Raw genomic sequence first — 24,557 nt, forward strand, 5'->3', positions numbered from 1 at the left:
GCAGCCCCGCTCCCCGGTGACAGGCGGGCTCCGAGCCCTCCGAGGGGGCAGGGACGGGCCGCGGCCACCCGCGGGCTGCGCGGAGCCCGAGCCCTCCCGGCGGGGCGGCCGCGGCGGGGCGGGGACCCGGCGGGGCGGCGCAGGGGGCGCTCCCGGCTCCCCCCCGCTCCCTCCCCGGCAGGGCCGGCGGCGGGGCCGCCCCCATTGGCCGCGGCGCGGCAGCAGCTCCGCCCGCCGGAGCGGCGCGGCGCGGGGAGGGAGAGAGGGAGGAGGAGGAGGAGGAGGGAGGGCGCCGGGCTGCGCTGCGCTGCTAGTCCGGAGCGGAGCCTGGCAGCGGCAGGATCGGCGGCGCGGGGGTGCGCAGCAGCCGGAGCCTGCTGGACGGAGGCAGCCCCGTCCCCCCGCCCTCCCTCCCCTCGCCTCTTTCTTTGTGCGCAGGGCAGGGGCGGCCCCGATCCATGGTCATGGGCGACAAGAAGAGCCCGACCAGGTGAGCGGGGGCGCGGGGGCGGGCGGGGAGAGGCGGTAAGATGGAGGGAGCGCGGCGCGGCCGCCTGTGCCCCGGCCGAGGGGATGGCGGCGGGTAGGCCCTGGCTGGCAGCCGCCGGCGTGTGCTCGGCCCCGGCGGGGGGAGGCGGCGAGGGGCGCCTAAGATGGAGGGAGCGAGCGGGGAGGGGGCGGCGAGCCCGCGCCGCCCCGCCAGGTACGCGGGGGGCCGGGGCGGCGAGGAGGGGGGGGGCGCGGGCGGGGAGAGAGAGTGAGGGAGGCTCCTAAGATGGAGGGAGCGTGGAAGGGCAGCGGCAGGAGGAGGAGGAGGAGTGCCGGTGTCTCCCAGCCTGCCGCCGGTGCCGGGGCTGGTGCGGTGCGAGCGCAGCCATGGCGGCTCCGCTCGCTCGCACTCCCCGCTCCGCGCACTCGCCGCTCCCAGACAAAGGGAGGTTTAACAAGGTGGAGGAGGGAACGCGCCTCCCAGCCCGCAAACTCGCCCACCCACCCTCCCACCCTCCCGCCGCGGGCGGGGGGACGCGGGCGGCCCGGCCCGGCGGGTTCGGCCCGGCGGGGCCGGGGCGGAGCTCGGCGCCCCCCGCACCTCGCCCGGCCCCGCTCGGGGTTTGTCGGCTGCTCCCGGCCCCGCGGGAGAGCGGCGGTGCGAGCAGGCGCTGGGTTTCGGGGCTCTGTAACATGGTTTCTCATGTGTGTGTTTTCTTTCTCTCCTCCTCCTCCTTCTCTCTCTCTCCTCCTCCTGCCGCCTCTCTCCTCCTCCCCAAACACACACGTACACACACACGCTTCCCCTCTCCCTCCCCCTCCTCAAGGCCGAAAAGGCAAGCCAAACCTGCAGCCGACGAAGGCTTTTGGGATTGTAGCGTGTGCACCTTCAGGAACAGCGCCGAAGCCTTCAAATGCAGCATCTGCGATGTCAGGAAAGGCACCTCCACAAGGTACGTCCGCACCTTTGAACGCGGCTCGTGCTCCGCGCTGGGCTGCGCCGACTTGTTGATTTTTTTCGCTGTTGCCTGGATATCGGCTGGTTGCATCCCCTCTCTCGCCCGATGTGGTCCCTTCTGTCCCTGTTCAAAAGCTTGTGGATTTTAAAAATTCTCTTTCAAGCGTTTAATTGGAGCTGGAAGACATGTTTTGTGGATGTGGCAGCAACCTGAATCTTTTTGTTCTGTGCTTTTTTTTTTGTTGTTGCTGATGTACAGAGAACCTTTTGGAGATGCATAGCCAGCCAGAAACGCTCTAACTATGGTGTGGGTCAGATGGATTTTTGTGGTTTGGGTGGAGGTTTACCTGTGTTCTCTGCAGGAGTAGGAATGATTTAGGATTAGGGAGGGAGAAAGGAAACGGCTGAAACTAAAGATGCCGTGAGAACAACTCTCTCCTTGAGATGTTGATCTCTCGGTGACTGTTGTCATCAGAAAGGAATCGGCTTTGTGCTCAGTGTGGGAATGGTGCGGGTTTTTGAAAGCTTTAGCTGTCAGGTCTCTCTGATTGCCATACTCTGAGAAACTCTGGAGGTCTTTGTGAGGTGGTGAGTCTGACATGCAGTAGTTAATGTAATCTCAAAAAAGCCCCAACTTGCTATTTCTCAGTTAGAGTGTTTGGAAAGTTTGTCCTGGCGGTATCAGTTGATGGTAAAGCAGGCATGTGGTGCTGTGCCTTTCCTTTATTTCTGTGATTTGTTCTACCATGTTGATTTCTGATTTTGTTCATATTGTACCTTCCAAATTTGAGTTCCCATTGCAGTTCTCTGCCAAAGAAATAGTCTGTGAGGTTTCCATTGTGGGAGGCGTCGTTTTCCTTGAGTGCAGCTGTGTATTGAGGTGCTCTCATCAGCAGGCTGTTTGCATGACTTGGCTGTCTTGGCTTGATTGACAAAGGAGGTGAAAGCGTGTTGGATTGTTATTGTTCCCACTGTGCTTTAGACAATGTGAAGTGCCTACATTTTTAATGGGGAGCATGTTTGCGGGCCATTGAAACTCTCCGAGTTACAGTAACAGAGCTCTGAAGTGCTTCACTGCGTTTGGTGATGCAGTCAGCTACAAGTATCTGTGCTTTTCACAAAATGTACAGAAGTGTTGAACCTAAACCAATAAATAGCATGGTTAGAGCTTTGAGTTAGTGGAGCTTTGGGACAGCAGTGTTCCTTGTGCACCTGGAGCTGATTCTTGACTCGTTCAGTCTTATTTAGTGGTGCAGCTGAACCTTCCCAGCACGTTTGATTCCTGTGGATTTCTGCTTCCTCAGCTTCCCGGTAGGCTCCGGTGGAACATGTTGCTCCTGGGAGTCACCTGGTCCTGAGCTGCTCCTCTGGAGCATGGCCATGCAGTCCCCACACGCTCCCAGTGTCACACCAGTGCCTGGGTGTCACTGGGAGCAGAGCCCTGATGAAATGTAGGAGCCCAGATGGGATCTGTCCTGGATCAGACACTGTTATTTTCATTGGCCACCATGCTGCTGTTCATTTGGAGAGCAGCAGCCTGCTCACACAAGCCCTTGCATTTTTATTTTTTTTTTAAAGATAATTTTCAAACTGTTTGTTGCAGTAGTAGGATGGTTTGTCTTTTAAAGGGCCATTAAGAGCGATAGCAGTCGATGATTTCAGGTTAAGAGCTGTAGCCTTACTTGCAGATGTGATCCTCGGGTCTAGAACATTGTAATTCTGTTTAGCTTTTAATGGACTCTTATGAATGGCTTCTAATTTTAATTCATTTAATTCATCAGCTTTCTATTCATTTTTGCTGCTTTTAAAATGGCTTTTGTTTGTAGAATTTGAGAAAGTATTTAAAATATTCAATGGCCCATCATGTCTTCTTGCATATTTGTATAATTTATGAATAAATATAACAGAAAGCAGGAGTGATTGAGTGTTGTGAGAGAGCATTGTGTGTTGGGAAGTTCTGGGAGGTCAGAGCTATTTGTGGTGTTACTTTGAATTTTATAGTATGTGACGTACGAGTCAATGCTGGGAAATTATTCAGAATTTTTTAAATAAATGACTGATATAAAGATATTTAATCAGTTATGATTGATAATTTATTACTTGAAATATAAGGTGTCTGATGAGCTTGACTTTTAAGTTGCAATTTGACAAGTTGATGACGCTTTTCCACAGTTAAAACTGCCTTGCTTCATTGTGACTTACTTCAGTAACACTTACGGAAATTTATCAAACTCGCTTCAACAAAAAAACTCAACCAAGTAGTGAAAGACATGGTGAGGCAACTGTTTTTCATCAAATTATTGTGTGCAATCACAGCATGCCCAGGGATTTTTTAAAGATCTGGTATGACCTACTTCCCCCCTCCCTCCACTGTGAAGCCAGTTATTTGTTGTGGAATTTACTTTGGCTGATAAATATTCTCTTATTTAAGAACTGGTGAGGCCCTGAGCTAATTCTCACCGTGTGTATATTTTTTCAGACTCAATATAATCTGTTGGTGTGTGGGAGGGGTGGCTGGCAGCAGTTAGAAGTTTTATCTTCTCAGATCCAGCTATCTCCTTTCCCTAGGATCTCGTAAAAGGAGCTTCAAACAACAGTGAGTTTTAGAGCTGACCTGCCAAGTCAAGATCATTGTAGAAGCTAAACGGTTAAATTGCACTCGACTGTTTTTTTAAGGAGCTGTTTATAAATATTTCAGGTGCACTTTTAAATAAAAATTAGGTCAAATCCATCTCTGAAGAATTGTTGTGCAAAGATTATGTTAAACCTGTAGCACTTGAATACTGGATTTGTTACAGTATATCACTAACTTCCTTTTCTCACCTGGATTCTTGCTATTTTATAGTTAAATTTTTATTACTTTTTATTTAGGCAAGTATGATGAGCTTTTTTACTGTTTTCCTTCTGTGAGGATGATGGCAAAGACACCAGCTCTGTTCAACACAGAGCTCAGCTGGGTGAGATGATGATTTAGCTGGCTGCAGAGTGAGCAGTGGGGAGTTGTTTGCTAGGGCTTACAGTGCCTTATTCCTTTCCTGGAGCTTTTTATTGGTGTCAGAGCACAGGGAACTAGTGCTGGTCACCACTTTCACTTGTGTCCTGTGGCTCTTCTTGTGGTTTGCTCTGGTGTAGCAACACCAGCTCCTGCACTCAGGAGAAGACTGGAATTGAAACTTCTGTTGGGAAGTTTCTCCACAGACACACGTTCCTTTCCAATATCCATTACTTCTTCGAACATGGAAGGAAAGTTTACTTTGGATTTCCTAAGAATGTGAGGGCAGGATTTGGCCTCATATTTCCTGCGAGTTCCTATTTGAGGGTAGGTGATGGTGCTCTGTTTCTATTTGTTTTTCTTTAATGGCATTCTTGCTCTTCTTCTTCTTTGGTTCTCTGATAGTTTACATATATTGTGTTCCTGTACACCTCTTGTAACTTCCTCTCTCCTCCCAGGCAGGGCTGTAAGCGTTTCTGCATGGGATTGTTTTCAGACTTCATTGTGAAGGTGAATATTTGCTCCCCTCCTTAATGATTTCAGGGAAACTGGTTTTTGAAACTTTCTTTTTTTGATGAATAGGCAAGTGGTATAAAGTGGTGGAGCTTCTCTGATGTTAATTTTTCTCTAAATTTGGGATGAATGCTTTTCTTTTCCAAACTTCATATCCTCTTATCATGAGTTTACCTTGAGTACAGAGAAATGCCCTTAACGTCAGTGGAAAATGAGAAAGCAACAAATGGATGTCTGATATGCAAATTAACGAAATAATTGGAGCTTTTACTACAAAATTGAGTTGAAATAAGTATGTCCTCTGCAATTATTGATTGAGTAAGTATTTATGTTTTATTTGTTGCTAATATCTTTATGCTTGAAGTGCAAGGTTTGGAGTTTGCATCAAGTGATGTGAATATACACTTCACTGTAGAGTGCCCAAGGACTGATGACAGTAGTGCTTCACCTTTTTGTCATCCTTATTTTTGAGGGGAGACCGAGCTAAAACTGTTTATAAACTGAATTCTCTTGTATGGAACAGATGTCTCAGATACTGGCCTTTGTTTCCCTTTAGTTCTGCAGAAAAATTTCATGTTTGCAGGCTCTGAACTACCACCTTGAAGGATGCAAACTCCTGTCCATGCCACCATGAAAAACTATTCTTCATCCATGCTGGGCTAACCAGAATAGACACCAGGTAGTCTTTCTATTCCTGGAATGAGGAATCAAGCTTATGATCCTGACCTTCATACAAATAATATGTGCCCTGTTTATTTGCCCTGTGTTTGCAGGACTGTTCTGAAAACTCTTGAAGTGATGTGTAGCTGTGGTGTAGGTTGGAAGCCAAGTGGTTTAATTTGGTTCTCTCAAGTGAGTTAGCTTTCATTTGCATAGGTGGGCTTTATTTAGCATTATAGCTGGCCTTTAAGTGGCTTGATTTCTATAAAAATGGAATATGTAACTTGTCTAAAAAAAGTTGTTGTGGAAGCAGTGTTGGTGCTTTTACTCTGAAATATTTGTTTTACTATTTGGCTGTTTGAATCCATTGTTAAATCATCCCTGTTTTTCCTGTTGATTGCTGAATTTAAATGGCTGTTGGATTAGGAGGAGTGAGGCATGGGCTGTACCAGCCTGGAGTTGTGGCAGTGTTCCACTGGAGCATCCACATCCTGAGGATGTGTCCCCTCAGGGATTGCTGTTGGGTTAGGGGAGGGTGCAGTGTGACTCTGCCTTGGCACTGCTGAGTGCTGGAGTGCACAATACCTGCTTGCAAAATGTTTGCCCACGTGTCAGGAGTTCTCAAGATCCTTTTTGTCTCATCCCTTATTCACCAGCACTAAAAGTACGTGGCTGTTACTTTGTGGATTTGGGGAGTGCTGCTGCTAGGTCTGGCAAACCCAGCAGAGCAGAGGAGCCAAGGGCAGGAGCAAGCACCATCTGACAAGCAGACAATGCTGATGGTTCACAGCAAACCCTGAATTCTGGGGCTGTGGTTTGACAGCACACCAAGTTTGAATCTGTGACTTGTATTGCAGAACCACATGTGTCTCAGCCACATGGCTCGGAGTATTGATCCATTATGAACTGACTTCTGGTACAGATTCATGCTACACTTATTTTTTTAAACCAGCTTGCAGTTAGTCTGTGAGTCTTCAACTGAGCAGATGAAGCTGTTCAGCTTCAGATCAGCTATTATCTGTCAGCCTGGTGCAAGCATAACCCTGGCATAAGATCTGTGTCTTGTACTTTGGCTGTTTGAAAGAAGTGAGAGTTGTGTCCTGATTTGCTCTTTGCGGTGTTTGACTCTGATTAATGATCTCATTACCATCACCCCAGGATTTCTCTTAGATCTCAGCACCTCTGGGAAATCATTCTCAGCAGGGAGAATCCTTAGTGTTGATGTGCAGCACCAAGGCAATACCCCTTTGCTATGGTTGTCAGATTTGGGTACCTGAGAAGCTGTGGGTGGCAAATTCAGTAGGGAGTATGGTGGTTCTCGTGATTCACTTTTCTTCTACCACTTTTTTTCTGAATGTCCTACTAAGTAACAATAGCTATACCTGGTTGTTTTCCTTTTTTTTATTAGAATAAAAAGATCTTTTTGTTAAAATAAATAATCTTCAGCATGGAAAAGAGGTGTTGATAATATTTATGTAGAGTACATTTAGATTAATTGTGGGTGGTAGGGTTTAATCTCTGATTTCTTGTGGAGACTCTCTGAAGATCTAACGGATAAGCTGCAATACTGAGTGTGTTAATACATCACTGATAATATTTAGCGTGGATATTACTCATTTTTCCCTTCCTCCATAGGCTGCTTTTCTGGGAGACGGCAATCTAAATCAAAGTGTGTATGTGCATGTAGGAGGAGAGGGCATGCAGCTCTCTTTTATTGCTGTGAACAGACGTGGTGTCCACTGTGATGCTGACCCCTGGCTCCCTACAGGTCCTCGTGGGGAACTAGTAGGCAGAGGAATGCAGAGCAACTTTCTCTGCATGCCTTTCTTAATTGCCCCGATTGTTTCATGTTCCCATCAGCTGCTGCTGCCTTTGCAGGGCTGGTGGGTGTGTTTGCACCCTGATGTGGAGTTTGTCTGGTAAGAGGAATTGGTTGAACTGGAAATATGACAGTGTGCAGTGTTGCCCAGAGTGATAGTTGAAAGGAGGGAGGTGGTGGATGCAAAGTGTGGTTCCCTGTGGCATCCTGGCTGAGTGTCCTGTGCTCAGTGTTGGCGTTCCCCAGGAACATGCAGCACTCTGGGACTCTGTTTTGGCTGAATTCTTAGGTTCCTGAAGGAAATGCTTGAGACCCAAGACCCTCATGATGGGGTGAAAGGAGTCAAGAAATGTGCTGTGGGCTGGATGGATTGTTTTGGCTGGCTGCACCTGGCTTTTGTGCTGTAATTTGGACACCCTGCCATAACTCCAGGCGAGTTCACTGCTCATCTTGAATTGGGTGTCACTCATACTCCAGCTGCTTTGCATTACTGGGAGGCTTACTGTTCCTTGCTATGGCACTTCTCCTTTTCTTCCTGCCCCATTGCTCGTGAACAAGCAGACAGGTCCTTCCAGGGTCCCTTGGTGAGGAACACAAAAGTTCACAGCACTTCTGGGGAGTCCTGCTATCTGCAGGAATATGGCAGCAGAGTGAGACACACGGCTCCTGCGTCAGGCAAAGCGTGTGCTCTGCTTGTCCTTTATTGCACATGCATCTCTCCTTGTCTGGGGAATTCTTCTTTGGAGGAAACCCGCTGACCTATTTTTGGGGATTTCAGGTGATTCTGTAGGTTAGTGGGTTCCAGTCCTGCAATGTAGGTCATTTGTAAGGTGTGCTGGAGTTTTGTAATGCATAGCTTTGACCTGAAATAGGATTCATACAAACTCTCTCTGTGGCTGTGTTATGCAGCTGTACTTTGTCTCTTTGCACTGGGCTGTTTCTTCACAAGGTAAAAGGAAAAAATTGGCCATTTCCAGAGAGAAGGGGTCTTACAGGAGGGTTTATGAATGTTTATTTAAAGTTGTTTCAGACAGGTAAGGGCAAATTTCCCTTATTGCCACTTTATGTTAAGGGCACAGCAAAAAAAGCAGACCAGGAACACTGAGTAGCCCATCCATGCTACCCTAAGCAGATGTCCAGGATTACAGGATACAACAGAAATAAAGTAGAAATGCCTCCATTACGTTTATGTAAGTTCCTTTTACAGCTGACATATGCTAAATACATTGATTGTCTCTCTGTGCAGACAGATTTCCTTTACATCAAGCAGAGCTCCTTTTGCACTTTTTGGTGCATCTGGAGGTACAACCTTAACATTGCTCTTCCCATAAACCAGCTATTAATTAAGAGCTTGTTCTTTGTAGCAGAGTGCTAATTGGTACACCAGCAAAATCACTGCCTGTTAAACATGGGAAAGGTAGTAATTCTGGCTGGCTCAAATATAAGTGAGAGAGAAAAGCATCACTTGTTTTTGCTGGCCCACTGGGTTTTGTTTGACTGTTCAGTAACTCATTGTATTCCAAATCATGTGAATGTTAAATTCTCCCAAAATTAATTGCTTAAAACCTGGGTGTGGCTTTGATAATATTTTATTCCTGAGGTTTTCTCTGTGTTTCTGAAAGTTCAAAGTACACCCACAGCCAATCTTCTGTTAAATAATACTGGAAGTTCACAAGGAAAAGGGCTTGTAGGGATTTAAAATATGGATCATGAAACCAGGAGACCTGATTTGAATTGTATGTGGTCTTTCCTGAGGCACTGGCTGGGGATTGTGGAGCACACCCTTATGCCACAAGGATAAAGGTACTAAAAACTTGGAGAGGGAATTTTTGCAAGTGTGTGAAGGGACAGAATGAGGGGAATGGCTTCAAACTGGACAGAGAGCAGGGTTAGGTTAGGCATTAGGAAGAAACTCTTCATAGTGTGAGGGTGGTGAGGCCCTGCACAGGTTGCCCAAAGAAGCTGTGGCTGCCCTATCCCTGGAACTGTTCCAGACCAGGCTGGACAGGGCTTGGAACAAGCTGGGATAGTGGAAGGTGTCCCTGCCCATGGCAGAGTGGTTGGAACAAGGTGATCTTCAGAATCCCATTCAAACCCAGGCCATTCTATAATTCTCTGTTCAGAAGTTCCAAAAAATTTAGTTTTAGGATCTTACCAGATTGGTTGTCTTTAAATAAAATGGAAGCAAAACAAGTCAGTTTTGGATTTTGTTTAGGGCTAAACAAGGAATAAATGTTTAGACATGTTTTCTCGAGCAGATTGTTTATGGGGATTTCAGAGTTATAATGAATTGTTTGTAACATGCAGAGGTGCTAAGTGAGATGAAATATCTTGCCTGAGATAAAGCTGTCTTCTTCAGATTTATATTTTTGAGTAGACAGAAGTGAGACTGATCATAATCTAAAATATGTTATCTGAACTAAATTATTTTTGTGCATGTGGAACTGTGTCTGGGTAATTAATGTGCAGCTTCACGTGGTCAATTTGGGGAGGTGGACAGAGGATTCAGAACTCCTGGGATTTGGTGGCTTCAGTGGTGTAAAGCTGATCAGAAAACTGCCCCCAATGAGTGGAGAGTGTGGGTTACTCCCTGCACCCTAGTCTCATATGTGCAGTGTTTTATAAATTATAGGGGTATTTATTAATGGAATAGAATTGCTGTATTTTTTTTTGTTGTTGTTATCTATGTAGTAAATGAATTAATGGAAGGATTTATATTTTCTTTCACTTCTGTTTGCAGGCAACAGTGGGGCTTGTATGATGCTAATGTGATTTCAGCCTGTGTAAGAGATGCTGGAATTCGCCCTTTAGGAAGTCAGCTAGCTAAATATCCTCAGGATGCCATTTTTAATCTGTATTATTATATTCACTGTCGGTATTATTATTTGATAAAGAAATTTATGTCTGTGGTACGTGTTTCATTCCTTTGTTTAATTAAAAAGATCTAGTTTAGCAGAAGGACATAGATCTTACTTGTCCTGGGTGGACAAAGCATGCTGATCTGTTCAGGTTGCTGGAAATGTGTGTCCCTGCTGAAATATTTGGCTCTCATTACATATCTTGGAGCTCTTATTCTGAAAGTGCTTTCACTGTTTTTTTCGGAAGTGGCACAGAGCACTTTCTCTTCCTGAGATGAGATTTCAATAAGAGAGGCAATACATTGATGGATGATGGCCCTGTGATGGAGTCAATCAGCCAGTGCAGTCATTTGTCTCCTGGGGATACAGGGTAGAGCACATCATTAGCAGCAGAAGGGGAGGCTTTCCTCTGTAATGCTAATAGGGCCAGGGAGCTGGTTGGTGCCTGTTTGCTGCCATTGCTGCCTTATTATAGGTGCCTTGAAGAGAAATAAAACCATTTTCATTTGTTATCTATGGGTGTGGATCGGTTTAACAGAAATATTTAATAAGCTTCAGGAAATGTTTGTGATTCAGCATAATCTTAGCAATTTGTAAACCTGCATCATGTAAAAATGCTGCCCATAAAAATGGTGAATTATTCTGGTTTTACACACAGGTAGCTTGACTAGTGGAGAAGAGACAGGCAGCTGATTTGAAGGGCAGTGGGACTTAATTGGAGGAGAAGTGTTGAAAGGGAAGCCCTTGGGTGGCAGAAGTTACTGCAGCAGTCTGGTGGCACTGGGTTTCTTTCTGTCAGAGCGAAAGACAAAGCATTGAGGGAGGGTGGCTTGCCCAGGGACACCTGGGGCTGCCCAGGGAGGGTGAGTTAACCTGCAAACTGCTGTTCCTCCATGGCTACTTTGCTCCTTTCTGGGCTCTTGGGAGCCACAGCAATGATCCCATCAGGAGCAAGCATGGATTTCCCTCACGGTGGGCAGGAGTGCTCCCGTTGTGAGATACAAGGCTGCAAACCTCATGTAAGCAGAATCTGTGTCCAGAGATGGTCAGTTCCAGCAGGGCATACACAGAAGGTGGAAATTTTGGGAGGGCAGGGTTGTTCTGAGTGGCTGGTGGGTGTTTCTATACCCTCCTGCACTGTGAGCAGGGGCCTGGCAGCTTGGACATGACTTTTTTGGGAGAAAAAAAGCTTTAACTTGCTGTGAATCTGGACATTTGGGTCACTCACCTGCATACACCTGGCTGTACAGTAAATGCACTACAGACTGTGTAGGAGGTAAAGTTCATTTTTGGGAAGCACTTTAGGTTCTGAAATGTCTTCTCAAAAACTGCATGCGAAGTCAGATTTTGAACAAACAGTATTTATCTTCCTTTCTCTGAACTGTATAGATAATGGTTAAAAAAAAAAACAAACGAGGAAGGGCAGCCATAAAGCAAGTGATGTTGAGCTGCTGGAATGGTTTGGTGGGTGCTTTTTGTACACTTCTTTTCTCTGGAGTACAGTGATGTTTGCTCCCAAAGAGGAATGGCTCAGCTGTGTGGTACTAAAGGCATGGGGCCGTCAGAGTTGTGCAATTTTACATAGGGGTTAGCAGAGCATGCTTTGTCATGGGTGTGGGAATACAGGGCTCTGGCAGCAATTAAGAGTCAATAATTAGGAGTGCTTATTGCCGGATGTGAATCAAGTTAGTTGTAAGTTGCTTAACTTCTGAGGTCAGGAAGATCAGATGCATCTGAGACAAGCTTTGTTAGCATCCATGGGACTGTGGGGTTGTCCACAGGGACTGGCTGGAATAGCAGAGCTCAGGCTGAAATTCTGAGCTTCATTAGATGACTTATTGACAGTGACAGTTTGGCAGCACCTCTGCCAGCTGGGACCACACATTTGCATTCAGAGCTGTAGACCTCTGAAGGGTTCCTTGAGGTTCCTGGCTTCCATCAGCTGAGAATGTACAAGGAATTCACACTGCTGGGCTGAGACACCTGAATCAGCATTCAAGAAAGCAGCAGTGAAACTTTCTGGTGGGGAAAAACTGTTCTGTCTCTGTGAAGGGGATGAAATTTTTTCCAATTACAAGTTAACAAATTGATAGAAAAATCAATGACAGAGCATGGGTAGGATATCATGCCCGTGTGCTGCATACCTACTTGGTGAGTGCATGGGAGATCACACCTTCATGTTCAGCTTGTGCACTTAAAAAGATGTAAAACATGAGGACACTCTCCCTTCTTGTGCCTGAAAGAGGCATTTGTGCTGCCAGTGGCCCAGCATGTCAAGCAGGTAATGAAAAAAGATCTGTAATAATGTACCTGTTATAGTTTTCAGGGTTTTCCCTAATGTGCAGGGACAGTGAAGGATAGCTCTGAACAGTAGTTTGGTTTTATTTCCATCTCTCTAGTTTTTCCTGTCTTGCCATTTTTTCTGAGTTTTAAGCCAGACTAACTTTCCCACTGGCACTCTGAATTCAAAACTCTGAAGTTGTACAGCTGTGTACTGCACTTACTTGTTTATAAAAGCTGTCACAAGCATGAGTGGTTTATTTTTTTTTTCCCCACAAAGGTGTAGTGTGAGGAGCGGGTTCATTTAGTCACGGGTGTGGGAATACAGACATTGTGCTTAGAAATAAATTTAATAACAGTTGGTCGCTTTATTTCCGAGTGTGCTGGCATCTGCAAGTCTGTCTTGGTTCAACAGGTAGTTGATGCTTGGGGAGAATGTGACCTTTTGCTCCTTGCATTGATTTTTTGAGTCATGTCCAGAGGCTGCAGAAGTCGGCGCAGCACTTTGCTGTCAGCTGCAAGGGCTGGATCAGGCCTCTGGGATTGAAGCACTGAGAAGAAAGGGAATAAGTTGAGATTAAACTTAACATGGTTGTCTTTTGTGATCTTGCTTTTTTTCCCCAAGACTGCTTGTTCAAGTAGATGTTTTTAATAGATAAAAAAGATTTGAGAAATGTGTTGAATAAAGCCCTAAACAAAGACTTCAGGAAATAGCATTTTCTGTGTCCATGTAAGCAGATCGCTCCTCAGACTACTCTTTGCTCTTGGTCTTCCTGGAGCCACTAAAGTCTGAACAGGGCCTGAGACTGCTACAATTCTGGATCTGGTTATTTTGTTTGGTTTGGGGTTTATTTTTTTTTAAGAGAGCACCTCTGTGACCAAACATTTTCTCGTTTTCAAGCAGAATATAACAAAATACCCAGAAAAACCCAAGAGATTCAGCAAATTTTGCAGAGCTACAGTTTTCAACGAGCCTCATCTATGTGTTCACTTGTATCAAAAAGATTACATTCCTTCTCCCTGGAGTTGTATCCATGTCTTTGCTTGTATAGCCAGCAGATTATTAGTAGGTAAGACAGGTCGATTATCGTGACTTGCTGCTTTCCCTGCTTGTGCCAATTCAGAGTATTATTGTTAACAGCTTTTAAAGTGAAGTTCCTCCTGGAAGAATTGCTGGCTTCAGGCAGAAAAAGTTTTCCAACCAGTTCTGAACTACTGGGACTGTTGAATTTTTGGAAATACTGTTAACTGCTGCGAGTACACCTTTAATCATGCATAGCCTGAAGAGCATCCTGGAGGTAGGGAGACATAAATAATTGTTTAATTGCTCTGCTGTGTAGCTTACATCATGTTGAGTATATAGAAAAAACTGATTCTAAACAGTATTTTACGGTAACACTTCTCTGAGTCTGAAGATGAGCATTTATCCCAGTAAGTTTAATGTGGTGGCAAGCAAGACATGCAAATGTGTCTTGACTTGAGTTTAAGTTCGTTAATAAAAATGTTGCCAGTCTCTCAGCTTTCAGATGTTTCGTAATTATGCTAACTGAAGTCTTGAAGAATTTTAAAAGGAAAACATCATTCTATTAGGAGGAAAAACTTTGTCATTAGCATGTACAAATTGTTAATAACTATTTTCAAATTTCATTAGATTAATGAATAAACATGTCTTCTGTGGTTGTTAGCAGATACATCAGAAATCAGGTAATATACTAACATTGTTTTAATTAAGAATACATTGATAATTCTAAAAATTCACTTTTGACATCTAGCTCTTAGGCTTGAAATGAATCAGACTTGGGCTTTTTTATACTCCAGGAAAATATGCTCTTTTCTCAAAACATGCAGCAAAAGCAAGCTCATGAAAATCAGTATAACAGTACAGCCATTGCAAAATATCATTACAATAGTTAAGTAATTATCCCACTGCATGACTTAGCAGGAGGGATAAATAATGCATGTAGAATTGTGTTGGAGCTTGCAGGGAAGGTCCCAGCTGGCAGAGTGGTTGGGAAGGGCAGAGTCTGTGTCCAAGGAGGGTGTCTGCTGGGTCCAGGAGCTGATGGCTGAAACCTTTCAATGCCTCTGAGGAAATGCAAACCAGACCAAATTTTCTCTTTTCACTGTAAATTTGAAGGTGGCCATTGGGAAAAAATCTTCTGCTGCCCAGAGCTGTCCTGTGGACAGCATGTCCCAGCCCCTGATGGAGCTGTGGGTCTGGTCAGCAGGAATATTGGCTCTTTTTGCAGCAGACAGATGAGGAGTTTGATTTGTCTTCCTTTCAGCTAGAACTGAATATTCTGAATCTGTCAGTTGCTGTCAAGAGGATTGTACTTTGGATTAGTGAGCTCCTGGAAGCAGTTTGAATCATTGCAGTTAAAAGCACTCCGAACAGTGGTGTAATTAATAGTTATATAATGTACCCAACAAGCTTAGGAAGCCAGGATGTAACTTGGAAAGAACACAGACCCATGGAATCCCTGCATTGCCTGAGGACCACTGCATTTAAAGGGTGATGCTTTTTGTCCCAGGACTATTATGGTCAGGGCAGGTTTGTTGCTGATGTGTCAGTTCCCTCACGAGACTTCTGGAGAAATCTTCCTGCACCTTTGCCCTTCCCTTCCTTTTCTCTGATGTCCTTCTCATCAGGCCCTGGTCAACCCAAGAACATTGCTCATGTTAAGCTTGTTGGAACTATTCTTTGCTTCTGTGTTTGCAGAAATCTTTGGCTGCTGTGTAATTATGAATGCCACATGAAAACCTCCCCAGCTCCTGAGAATAATGCTCATGTCTGTTGTGGAGTTTTTGAATAGACGTTTCAGGGCAATTATGCAATACCTTTCTGCTATGCAGTACCTGTCAGCCCTTAACCACTTGTGTTTTTAGGGGAGCTGAAATGGCTATTGAGCCTTCCAGAGTAATTTCTGCTTTGTGACAAGCTCAAACCTGTCAGGCAGAGCTGTGTATTTCAGCAAGGCAGCAGGAGAGTCTGTGCACCTCAGACCTCCTGTCTTGTAGGGATTGCATTGGAGATGTAATGCTTTCAGGTTTTTTATATGTGAATATGTTACATACACAGAGATGGTGATCAAAATTCTGAGGTGTTGCTCTGGCTGCTGAACACTTCAGTTGTCTTAAACCTTTGCACTCCAACATCTAAAAATGTTCTTTTTCTCTTGGCTGATGTGTAGGTGTGGTGTTTGGAGACATGGTTTAGTGGTGGACCTGGCACTGCAGGGTTGGACTCTATCTTAAAGATCTATTCCAACCTATGTGATTGTGTGGAAAAGGTAGAATTTTTCTGGTACAGAACTTAGTATTTCTGTTTCTAAAAAGGTACCTTATAAAATGTGATTGGTTGGTTGTTGTTTGATTGGTGATTAATTAGAAAGTAATTGTCCTCTCTAAAAAGAGCTACTTTATTTTAAAATGAAATACTATTGCTAATCAAATGTAAGGTTGCTTGCTCTCCTGGTTTCTATCTATATTGCTTCCCCAAGTCAGTTTGCTCAATATTCACTGCCACTGACCTTGGATAATTAAGAAAAAAGTCTGCTGTTCTGAGATGATAAATGCAGCTTCTGTCTGGAATAAGACTGATTAGCTCAGTTGTGAACATGTCATTTAATGTCTGTAGTTTCTGGAGGGATGGATGCTGTCTCTGCCAGGGTTGATGTCCCTCTTCTGCTCCCTGATACCCAGCTGAAGCTGTTGCTGAAAATCCCCTGGGCCTCCAAGATCTGAAACTTGCAGTGGACCTCTTCAATTTTCAATGAAAATGAATTGAAGGCTTCTTTTCCTTTCTGGATCCCTGACACTTCCAGCATATTCCCAGTGCAGCTCCAAGGCTGCAGTTGTGCTCTGGCTGGGGTTTGAGATTCCTGCTTGGAGCAGGGCTTGGTTGTTCCTGTTCCACAGCAGGGTTGATGTCACTGCCAGCCCTGTGCACTGGGGGCTGAGTGGAAACCAGAGAAACACCAGTGGGGAGAAAAGACCAAGTCACAAAAACAGCAAAAAAAGTTAAGGAGGAGAAAAATTTTTTCAGACCTGTGAAAATATTTGTCAGAATTTCTGTTAGAGAAGTCCCTTGCCTCTCTTATTTTTCTCTATGCTGCTGCTTGGGCTTAATCCTTTACTTCTCTGTTTTTGCTCTCTGAGTTACTTGGATTGTTTGTGACTTAAAATACCTGCTTGTTTACAGTGTGAAGGCTGTTTTTTAAACATCTTCTTGTTGATCATTCAGTTGCATGGTATCTTAGTGGGCTTCTTTCTTAGTCTAGGCTTTCCCCATGAGACACTCTCTACTGTATTTGTTATGGCAAAGTACTCCAGGCTGAAGATGGCTCATAAAGTTGTGCTTCAGTGATATTTTTTGGTTTTGTATTTCTTTAGCTGGTGTCAGCCTCTTCTTTAGAGATTATATTCTGGTGGTAAATTGTGTATTTTGTGTATTTGTTATTACACAGTGGATGACTGTTTGTGATGGGATCTTTGGGTGCTGATGTGGTAACAATAATTGTCAGTAAGATTTTGAATGGCATGTGGACTCTTAGCTTTTGAACCCAAATCTGCAGCCTTGAATATCTTCAAGTCATCTTAATCTTCCCCCACTACAAACACAGACAATTATTTGGGAAATTGCATAAGACTTGTTATGCAAGCAGTCCCTTTTTAGCCTCTGTGTAAAGTGTATTATAGAAAAAGGTGTTATTTCTTTTTTCAAATTCAGGCAGCAAGTGGCACAAAAATCTCACAACTGAGATGTTTTAATGAAGAGAGGTTTTAATGAAGGTTGTGTTGTGTTTGGAACAGAGGTTGTGCAGAACTGCACACAGCTCCAGCAGATGCTCACACCTGTTCCACAAAGAGATTCAATTCCCACCGTGCATCCAGTTCCAAGGAACACTGAGTGGACAGACTGTAGATAAGATCACCACAGGTCTGTAATTGAAGTACATTTTTCCTGGAATGCTGCTAGTAAACAACTACTTAAATGAAATCTATCCATACCTTAACTTTACATCTCATTTAAGGATTTGCTGCTTACCCTAAGTTCTAGGTAATTTTTCACATGTCTGTGCGTGTCCTGAAGCAACTCATTTTGTAGACATCTCTCCCTTTCTTCTGCAGGCTGATGCATGGCTTTGTTTCTGAGTTTCCCTGAGAACCTGGTTTTAAATAGAATGAGTGGATACAGTGAAGTATTGCTGGGGTTGTAGGAGGACACCGGACCCCTGGTCCACTTTACCCCTTTAACTCCACAGCATTAAAACACAGTGTGGCTGCTTCCCAACATCAAGGGCCTTATGGGTTTTACATTCAGGTTGTAGCTCTGTGCCTTGAATAAATCTGTTCAGTTGAGGAAGGGCTGTTTCATGTAATATGTCTGAGTGGAAGAGTTACTTGAACAAAAGAGACTTAAAATGAAGCTGTTAATTGTCACAGCCGGTGACTTTTTTCTATGCATTGCTGCCAGCTGAGAGCACTTTAAACTCCCATCTGAGGTATGAGAAGGCCCATGCCTCTTATCTGCACCTCCCTGAGTAAGGAAAGCAGTTGTTCAATTATTCTCTATAATTAGTGTGCTTCAGTGGGTGGGCAGGTATTAGTTATTCACAGCCTCTTTCACTCCTGCTTTTCCCGGAGTGTTTGCCTACCAGTCTTCTCCCTTCTCTGTCCTGAGGCATCTGGAAGAGCCATACTGCCAAGACCTGGGTAGTGGGTGGGCTGTTCCTAACAGCTGTGAAAAGGAGGAAGTTCAGATCAGTACAAAAATCAGTCCAGCTGATACAAGAATGTCTTACCTAGGCTGAAAGAATTTGAGAGATGCTATGATTGCAGTAATGAATGAAATATTTAGAATAACTTTTCCAGTTTTCTGTGGTTCCTTTGCAAGGAGGCATGCAAGTCTGAGGGCCTATTTTTCAACTTCATGGGGTAGACTTAGACTAAGCTTGTATCTTCCTGTAGATATTATTGAACTTAAACTTGATCATCACAACTTCAGCACTGCTGTTGCTGCTGCTTTCTGTGAAATGCTTGTTACAAAGTATTGCAGGATCCAAAATGTTTCTCATCACTTGTAATCCAGACAGATTTGTTGTTCACCTGTGTGTGCTGTGGAGGGTTTGTGCATACAGGATTAGCATAGTTTTTCTGCAGAGAGAACTTTGTGGTCTGTAAAATTCTGGCAGAAAACTCAGATCCTGTGATATGGGAATGATACTCTACTGTGAGTGGACCAAAAGGGAATGTATGACCTGATGTTCTTGCTGGTGTGAAAAAAAGAAATACAGAAGATGTTTTTGTTGCTGGAACCTGTGTTATGAAAGAAGCTGAGTGTGAAGCTGTTGTGGTGTTTTTTTTATTTTTTAAGCAGTGAAGAAATAGCTTGTCAAAGGCTTTGTGTTCTGGTTTTGCAGTGGGCATTGTAGATGCTGCCCATTTACAGGTCAGCTTCTTTAGACTTTATCATTCAAGGTTCTTTTATAAGCATATCAGGTATTTCATGTCAGTCATTGAGATGGTATCCTTTGACACAACATCTGCTTAGATTAAAAATCCACTTTCCTGAGAAAACCTTTTCTTGGAGACTTCTTTTACCAAGTACTTTGATGGGAGTCAGTCTTTGGTGAAACTTGTGTTTCAGCTCCTACTGTAAAGAAAAGGGTACTGTTGGGGCAGAGCTGTGATGGCAAAGCACATTGTGTTTTTGGTGGCTGAGTGTACTTGAGATTAGGAGAATGAGGGTCCCAGATTTATATCTTAATGCAAGCACACCATTCCCAAAGGAAGCAGAGCAAAGAAGAGCACTGCTGTGGATGTCAAAATGAGCAAAAGATGTTTAGTATCCAGATTTTCTTCTAAAAAAATGTGTTTAAATGTTCATGTTACTCTTCCTTCTGCCCTGATCCCTCAGGCAGTCCACTGACTGTGTAAGGCAAAGAAGTTTGCTTGAACCTGATTGGTGTCACTGAAGTTAAACTTCATTTTAGGATGTATTATCTGAAACACCACCCAAGTGCATCTGTCTGTGGGCAGAGAAGCCGGATGTTTCCCAAGCATTTGGTATCTGTACCAGCATCTCTGGGTATGTCTGCAGCCTCCAGGGAAGAAGCAAAGGATCCTCTTCCAGCTCACACTGGTGGTTTCTTAACCACCATGTGAGTGGCACTTCAGCTACATCAAGCTTTGACTGTGTTACTTGTTGGCTTTTCCCTCTTCACCTCCACCACCTTCTTTGAGCTTAATGTCACACTTGGGGTCAAACATAGGAATTCTTTTCAAGGAAGCTCTGAGGTGTTTTGCTGCCTTTTCTTTTAGAGGACACTTGAAGCTTTTTCCAGGTTCACAAGGACACTGGCTATCTGTGTTTCAAAGAGCAGCGTGGAGTGGCTGTCACGATCAAGGGCTGCTTGTTGGTCCTGGATGGAGCTTCCTGCCCTGCTGCCCTGGCTGCCACCGGGAGAGGGAAGAAGCTGAATAAACAGGGAAACTGTGAAATAAACAGAAACAAAACCAAACCGAGCCCCTGCCTCGGGGCGTGGGCTCAAGTCAGTCAAGCGGACTTTCTTTTGTTAGAAGGAGGCACATAAAAGCTTTTCTGCTTTTGTTTTTGTGCCATAATGATAATTTCCATGTGTTTTTCTGTGGTATTTGATTGCTTTCCATTTCTTCTGAGGAAACTTAGTGGAAAAGCAAAAATTTGTGTTGGTGCAGATGAAGGGATTGCTTCAACCTTTTCTGCCACACATACCCCAGTTTTTAGGAGAAGTAATCAATTTCAAGTAGACACCTTAAGCCTACATGTTTTTCCAAGTTGCTACTCAGCTTTTAAAGATGTTATTAGACGTTTTAGATTCCAGGTCAGGCTGTAAACACTCACTCTGGGGCTTCAGTACTCAGAACCTTCCTCACCGTTTACCATGAATGACAAAGCTGCCACTGCACTGGTGCCAAGCCCTGTGGCTTTGTGGGTTCATCAAGGGGGAATAGGTGGGTTTGGGAAGCAGGAATGGCAGGAACAGGCAGGGCTGTCTCATGTAGACAGTGCAGACAGATGGGGGAGGTTTGTTTGGTTTGAATCCTGGCACTTGCTGCTGCTCTAAGTGACTCCAGGCATTACGAAAAGAGATGGTGATGAAAAATATTTTCTTGTTTTCCTCTAGATGGTTCATATGTGTGTAATTGCTCACAAAGCTATGCTAACCCCAAAGCTTGTGCTCTTTTACTCCCCAGTTTTGGTGCAGAGTGCGGGTAGGAGCTCCTTAGGAAGTGGTTGCTCAACTGTGTTTTCCGCAATGCGTTCGAGTAAAAACAAGGTTCTGTTTTTAGCTTGCTTTAACTTGGAAATTCTAGTGATAAACATTCAGCTGCACAAATCCAGTAAGAAATTAGAGGAAGAAGCAGCATAGCATAGTAGAATCCCACTGAGTCATTTTTGTAAATCTCCAGAAGCGAGTAATTTCTCTAATCTGGTAGATGTGTATCACCAGTGGGGTGTAGTCCCAGAGCTCAAAAAACCTTCCCCTGTAGTTAAATGGAAATAAACCCTAACCAAGGGATATCTTAATAAGTACACCTGAGATTGAGGTGCCTGGGTATTGTAACACTGGGAGCTGGATGATTCACTTGAACCAAAACCCAACCCAGTGTAGTTTAGTAGTGTCAAGCATTTTAGATTAGCAAACATGGTAACAAAACAGCTTGTTTTGTTAACAAAAAAAACTTTGATACCATGTTTGCTAGTCTAAAAGAACTTGTATGTGTTTATTAGCACCAAAACAAATTTGTATTATGTTGTCTAAAAATCCCTCTATTTAGTTATATAGTTGGTAGTTTTATCTTTCTTTGCTCATATAATTCACAAAATATCTGTAACATGACATCAGATATAAAGTAGAAAATGTTGGTGTGTCAGGGCAGTGTGTGTTGTCTTAGGAGGTTGTAGAGGATGTGCCATGTGTTCTTGAGCTTTCTGTTCTCTTTTGTTGTAACAAGGAAATGAAACTTCAGCTGTGTTCTGAGTATTCTTTTCTTCAATTTCCAAGTAAGGTCTCTGCAGGCTTCTGTATTTCATTCATCTACAAACCAGTTTCACTTTTCGTTACACTTCTTAGTTACACATGATGGTAAATTTGCATTTATTTGCTCTTTGCATGTTGCATGGTATTTCCTGTTGTATATTCATCCTGTCAGAATTTACAGTGGGTTTTACAGGGCTGATGCATTGTCTCGCACCTAAAAATACCTCAGTATGTCTTTTATACAGAAAAATGCCCAAGTCTCATTTCTTTCTGTCCTGACTAATTGGCGGGCATAGAGGCAGTTTAACAACAAGACCTTCAACTTAATGAGTGGCAACTAACTTGGTCACAAGTAATTTTTGAGTCCATATTTATGAATTTACACTGTCATTATTTAGTTTAACAGAAGGTAGGTTATATAAAAAGAAATTATTCAGATCTATATTATTGATGTGCAGATTTTGAGTCATTGCAAGACAACAGTCAAGCAAGGACGGTATGTTTTGTATGAGAAAGCCTCGTGTTGACTCTCCAGCCTTTGGTTAAAGGATTGTGCTGGATCTGCTGTTCTTACCTCACGTATTTGCCTCTCAGAAATCAAACGGTGGCAAACATGCAGACACTCACTTCTTTTCCCACCAGGGCTGGGAAGAGAAGTAGCTGGAAGTGTTGGGAGCCGTGGGGGCCTGCTTCGCCCCGAGCCTGTGCAGATGACAGAGTGCATTAGGCTGACAAACCCACACGTGTTGCGGGTCAGGCAGGCTGCCAAGAGCTCCGTGCTTGGCCAGCGGGGAGAGAAGCATTAGGAATCCCAATAATCCACACATCAGTCTCTGTGTGCTGCCTGGTCAGTGGAGACCGAGCGAGTGAGCTGTGGAGAGATTGTGGGTATTAAGTGGGATGGGTAATGAAAGGCTGTGCTGGTGCTGATGTGAGAGTCTTTAAATGGAAAATGACTTTAAATGATGGTGCCAGGGCAGTTGGAGTGATTTGCCGCTGGCGCAGGATCACAGTGTAACCTGTAGTTTTCAGTGAGACTAACCGCTGCTCCAGGGTGGAACACCAGAGTTGTTTGAAGAATTAAGAAGCGGGGAGAAAAGAACTCTTCACTGAATTTGCCTGCTTTCCCTCCCTGGGACTTGTACCAGACTGATGGCAATTCAGGTTTTTGGTTGGGTGTGTTCATGTACGTACAAATAAACACAAGCTGCAAAGTAGGACTCAACAGGATGAAAACAGTGGTAGGACAATAAAATCAGCATTTAGGCTCAAGATTATCTTATCTGAGAACTTTCTTGAAAAACGATAGTTTGTCTGGACAAGTAGTTATCATTGTTATCCGCAGATCAGAAGTTGGCTTGCAGAGAACTCGGAAATGTTTCTGTTGTTGTAATTAACTATTCCTTGCTTTTTGTTGTGCAGGAGAGCACTTTCTGCTAGTTTTATTTGTAAAGGTAGCTGTGTTGGCCTGTCCTACATCATCCTAGGCACATACAGGTAACTCACACTGGTACTCCAAGTGGGAACCAAAGTTTACTAAGTAGCTTCTTCTAAGGCTTTCTAGCTAGTGGGAGGAAGAGCTTTTAAACTAAGTATTGTAATATTGTTTCCTGGCAAATTTTGAAACCATCTTGGTCAGTTCCTCACGCCCAGGAGTAATAATTCTGAAAGCAAAAGTTGCAGTGCTCTGGGGCTGTGTTGTTCCCACGGTGCCTGTGCAGCAGCTATCGACGGCAGCCTGATTTTCCCTGCGGCTTTCCCAGGCAGACACAGCGTGTGCAGGATTGCTGGAGCTGGACACCCCCAAATGTCACTGGTACATCTGTGTTCACTTATCACATTGTGTTCAGAGAACACAATGGAGAAAAAGAGCTCCTCTGAGCACATGGTGGCCTTTTGAAAAGGCATGTTGCCTGCCCCATCCTTCAGAGCAGCTTTTATTTCTTGGCGTGTTTAGAAAAGCAAGCTGGGTTATTGAGCAGTGAGGTTTTCTCTAAACCACTTTTCACTGCTGATGGTGCTGGGACAGAGGTATGAAGGAGTAGCTGGGGTACCAGTGGGACCAGCTCCCTGTGCTGTTTCCTGGGCAGTGTCTGTCCACCTTGGAGCAGCCCTGGTGTCTCTCAAAGTGCACGGCTGCTGCAGGCTGGGGCTTTGTCATGATCTGCATTCCTGGCTCTTCAAGGGCTCTTGAAATGCTGCTTTCATATGAAAGGAAATCCTATCATTGATGTTCTTTTAATAAAAAGGAGGTTTGGCTTGCTGAAAAAGCCCAAGTTTTGCTCATTTAGGTAAAGCCTGCAGTGTCTGATGTAGCTGAATTAAAATTACTGCCTTGCTCAATTGGCGCTTTTTTTTTCTTTTAGTAGCATCCCTAGAGATTTAGGGCCTATTAAGTTTATTCAGAATCTGTGGTAGAAATGGTAGTTTGTAATTTTGCTTCTATCTGGACTTATTCTGGTTGGTAAATGATAGAGAAATCTTCATTTTAAAGTGTAAGGTATTCCAGTGTCATGCAAGTGTAGCAGAATTTTGCTCTGATAAACCAGCCCACATATTCTGAGGGCACTTTGCAAGAGCTGCTTAATAGAAATTCTTTCATTGTTTTTAAGAAAAGCCTCTCTATCCACTGGTTGGGTATTGAAGTGATTTGCATTTTCCCACAGTAAATATTATGTGCATTTAAGCACTATTCTCCAAGTTCTGGACTGGTGATAGGGGATCAGCTTGACAATTTAACTGACATATCTTTTTTTTTTTTTATAGGGAGCATATTTTCTCTGCATCTCTTCTTTTGTTCCTTGTTTCCAAGTTTGGTGTCTCTCCTGGTGTGATTTTGAAGTGTGAGACTTGAGTATCCCAAAACCTGGAGGCAGATGCTCACAGATGGGGCATGTCAAGCTGGATTATATGTGACAATTTCCATTATTGGTCAGGACTTCAGTGTCTGAAACAGAAATAC

The 24,557-nt window shown here is 44.1% G+C and overlaps 1 protein-coding gene across 1 annotated transcript in view; it reads left to right on the top strand.

The window, feature by feature from the left end:
• Positions 1–274: 274 nt before the first annotated feature.
• The window catches only part of RYBP (RING1 and YY1 binding protein), a 38,279-nt gene continuing 13,996 nt past the window's right edge, over positions 275–24,557 (top strand). The window contains exons 1-2 of the mRNA XM_085590297.1: positions 275–490; positions 1,317–1,442. Coding sequence (XP_085446423.1) covers positions 459–490; positions 1,317–1,442 — 158 coding nt within the window. The 5' untranslated portion in view covers positions 275–458. The remainder of the gene's footprint in view (positions 491–1,316; positions 1,443–24,557) is intronic.

Source organism: Lonchura striata, chromosome 12 (genome assembly GCF_050655825.1).
Source record: "Lonchura striata isolate lonStrDom1 chromosome 12, ASM5065582v1, whole genome shotgun sequence".
Taxonomy (NCBI): domain Eukaryota; kingdom Metazoa; phylum Chordata; class Aves; order Passeriformes; family Estrildidae; genus Lonchura; species Lonchura striata.